This window comes from Lactuca virosa, chromosome 5 (assembly GCF_052849685.1).
Source record: "Lactuca virosa cultivar CGN04683 chromosome 5, Lactuca_virosa_CGN04683_v6, whole genome shotgun sequence".
NCBI lineage: Eukaryota > Viridiplantae > Streptophyta > Magnoliopsida > Asterales > Asteraceae > Lactuca > Lactuca virosa.
Genome location: NC_136430.1, coordinates 358,224,065 through 358,228,036, shown reverse-complemented (window position 1 = coordinate 358,228,036; position 3,972 = coordinate 358,224,065). Strand labels below are relative to the sequence as shown.

Genomic DNA, 3,972 nt, shown 5'->3' with positions numbered 1-3,972 from the left:
GATTTCTTGATGCCATGACTTTAGTTCAAGATGACGGGAAGCCTGGCATATTTCTTACAATGACATGCAATCCAAACTAGCCGGAAATAAAAGATGAGTTACTCCCTTGGCAGACAGCTCAAGATCGACCGGACCTTGTGTCAAGAGTTTTTCGTGCTAAGTTAGAGGATCTTAAGAAACAACTCTTCACGAAACACGTCCTCGGCGTGGTGGGTGCGTATGTTTATGTCATTGAGTTTCAAAAGCGGGGTTTGCCACATGCACATTTCCTCTTGATAATGATGCCTCCATATAAGCTTACTAATGCAGATGAGTACGACAAAATAGTATGTGCTGAAATTCCAGACCCGATAAGGCATCCTAAAATGCACCAATTGGTCGTCTCACACATGATACATGGTCCTTGCGGTGGCTTAAACTCTGACTGTCCTTGTATGAATAATGAGCAAAAGAAATGTCGTTTTAGATACCCTCGACAATTCAATGAAACCACCGTACAAGGAAAGGACTCTTATCCCGTGTATCGAAGGAGAGATAATGGTATAGAGGTGGACATACGAGGAAATAAGATGGATAACAGATGGGTGGTCCCGTATAACCCAAAGTTGTTGATGATGTTTAACTGTCATATGAATGTTGAGGTCTGCTCGAGTATTACCTCTGTGAAATATGTGTTTAAGTATATTTACAAAGGTCATGATAAACAAGTTATCAATATTGATCCGGATGGAGAACGTATTGTTATCGATGAGATAAAACGGTTTCAGGATGCACGATATGTCTCGCCTCCCGAGGCAATATGGAGGATTTTTAGCTTCGCACTTTCTCAGATACATCCTTATGTGATGGATTTGCATGTACATCTCCCAAACCAACAGATGGTTAGGTTCAGTGAGGATGATACACTGACTAGCGTTGTTGAGAATGAGAAAGATAAGAGATCAATGTTGACTGCATTTTTTCTAAAAAATAAAGAAGATATCCGTGCAAGAGAATATAAATACAGAGATTTTCCTAAAAAGTTTACGTGGGATCCGAATTCACGTCGTTGGAATCATCGAAAACTAGGATTAATGCGAGGTCGTTTGGTTTCTGCTAATCCTGCTGAAGGGGAGCGATATTACCTTCGCCTACTTTTATTGCATATTAGTGGTCCTACGTGTTTTGAAGATCTCTATACGGTGAACAACGTAAAACACCCAACATTTCGAAAAGCAGCTCTTGAAAGAGGGTTGATAGAGTCTGATGATGGTTTATCACAATGTCTTACAGAGGCTTCTTTCTTTCAATTTCCCAATGTTCTTAGAAGGTTGTTTGCAACGATATTGAGTTTTTGTGCGCCAGGGGATGTTCGTAGGTTATGGGATGACCACTACAATGCTCTTTCAGAAGATTATAGGCGACAATATGGAAGTGTTGAAAGAGTCCAAAATATGGTCCTCACTGACATCATGATATTCCTACAATATATGGGTGACGATATTGATGATTTTGATCTTCCAAAGATAAATCAAAATGTCGATTTAGAATTTGGAGTTTTTCGTGAGGTACAAGAAGAATGCTCTATAGTTTTAGAACCTGAACATTTACAAGCCCGAGATTTTCTCAATCCTGAACAGAAATGTGCGTATGATGAGGTAATGTGGCATGTCCATAATGATATTCCAGGAGTTTTCTTCATAGACGGTCCCGGTGGAACTGGAAAAACGTTTTTGTACAAAGCTTTACTTGCTAATATTCGTTCATGTGGTCATATTGCACTCGCGACCGCTTCTTCGGGTGTTGCGGCTAATAATATGCCAGGGGGGAGAACAGCTCACTCGCGCTTTAAAATTCCAATCAATCTTGAAAATAACTCGGTCTGCAAGATTTCAAGACAAAGTGGTACTGCTCAACTACTTAGGACTGCAAAAGTAATCATTTGGGACGAAGCGTCTATGGCTAAAAGACATGCATTGGAGGCAGTTGATCGTACAATGAAAGATATCACTGGGGTGATGCTCCCGTTTGGTGGAAAGATAATGGTTTTGGGAGGTGATTTCAGACAAGTGTTGCCGGTGGTTAGACGTGGAACACGAGCACAAACTGTGGATTCTAGCATACGAATGTCGCCTCTTTGGTCTTCGATTATCAAGTTGCGGTTAACTATAAATATGAGAGCACTATCTGATCCATGGTTCTCAGACTTTCTATTACGTGTCGGTGATGGAGTTGAAGAAACGGTGCATGGAAACTTTATTCGCATCCCTGATGATATGATAATTCCCTACACTAAAAAGGAAAAGTCATTGCATGCTTTGATTGATGCAATCTTTCCATCTTTTGAAATTAATAGATCTGAACCGGATTATATTATTTCGCGTGCAATACTATCCACAAGAAATGATAGTGTCGATGAGATTAATGATTATTTGATCGGCCGATTCCATGGAGAAGAGAAAATTTACTATAGTTTTGATGAAGCTGTGGACGATATAAATAACTTCTATCCCGTGGAATTCTTGAACACGCTCAGTGTTAGTGGTTTGCCCCCTCATTACTTAAGATTGAAAGTTGGATGCCCGATAATACTATTACGGAATCTCGACCCGTCAAATGGATTATGTAACGGCACTCGATTGATATGTAAAAGTTTTCAGCACAATGTCATAGATGCCGAAATAGCTGTTGGTCAACATGCTGGAAAGAGGGTATTTTTGCCAAGGATTCCTCTAAGTCCGTCTGAAGATGACCTGTTCCCGTTCAAGCTTAAGAGAAAGCAATTTCCAATTCGATTATGTTTTGCAATGACAATAAATAAAGCTCAGGGACAAACAATTCCAAATGTAGGAATTTATCTTCCAGAATCGGTTTTCTCGCATGGCCAACTTTATGTGGCATTATCCAGAGGGATATCACGTGCCACTACAAAAGTATTGGTGAAGCCCGATGAACAATTCAACGGCAGTGAAGTCTATACGTCAAATGTCGTGTATAAAGAAGTGTTGCGCGATCAATAATGATCAGCCAATCATGTGTTCGTATTCATTTTTAAAGAATCTCAACTTTTCATTTTTGATTATTTTTTATTCTGTTTCTACGAGCATGGCTCTTATTGATAATTGTTTATGTGCATTAAACTATTTAAGCAAAAAAATAATCCTATATACGAAGTAATTTCTGAAAAAAAACCGCACCCGTCGCTTGGCGCGGGTAGACGGCTAGTATATATATATATATATATATATATATATATATATATATATATATATATATATATATATATATATATATATATATATATATAAGACTTTGAAATTAAAGATTCTTGTTTTACCTGCGATGGTTGTGACTATGGTGGTGATGATTGTAATAGATATGCAATCGGCGGGATGGCACAAGGTTTTCAGTTGATACCTCTGATATGGCCACGTCGAGAACCTGATATTTTCTCGAAACAAGCTCTTTCTTCATCGGGTGTTAAATCTCTTTCTCTATTTAACCCTTGTGTTTGTTCTAAGAGCTCGTCTACTAACTGATTTTGTGTTTTCCAAAAATGATTTACATTTAAGTATAAATAAACACTTAATTATATGATAAAATTATAATTAAATACTTACGTATTGTTGATCGGTTGTATCACTAACAAATACACCCTTCTTATCAGTATGAGCAGCGTGGAATGTTTCAGCTCTCTTCAGGTTCTGTTTAACATTAAAAACTATATTATATTTTAAATAAATTATTACATATATCATATGTTACCTATTTATATAAAGTACTGCCATACGAGCTCGAACCCACGGTTTGTTACTTTTGTTGTTCACGTACTTTTGTGTTTCTTTTGGAAGCAGTTATGTGTTCATCCGTTTGGAAATACTCAACTGCTTTCGTACAATTTTCAGTATTCACATCATCCAGGGGGTTGTAAATGCTCTCGGGATATCCTCATACCCTCCGACTGTCAAAAAATATTCTTCCGTGTCAGCTTGA

At 38.0% G+C, this 3,972-nt stretch overlaps 1 protein-coding gene across 1 annotated transcript; it reads left to right on the top strand.

Moving 5' to 3' along the window:
* Nucleotides 1-281: 281 nt before the first annotated feature.
* Nucleotides 282-2,999, top strand: LOC145113498 (uncharacterized). Its single transcript, XM_079049577.1, has one exon. The coding sequence runs from the start codon at nucleotides 282-284 to the stop codon at nucleotides 2,997-2,999; it is 2,718 nt and encodes a 905-aa protein (XP_078905703.1).
* Nucleotides 3,000-3,972: the final 973 nt, after the last annotated feature.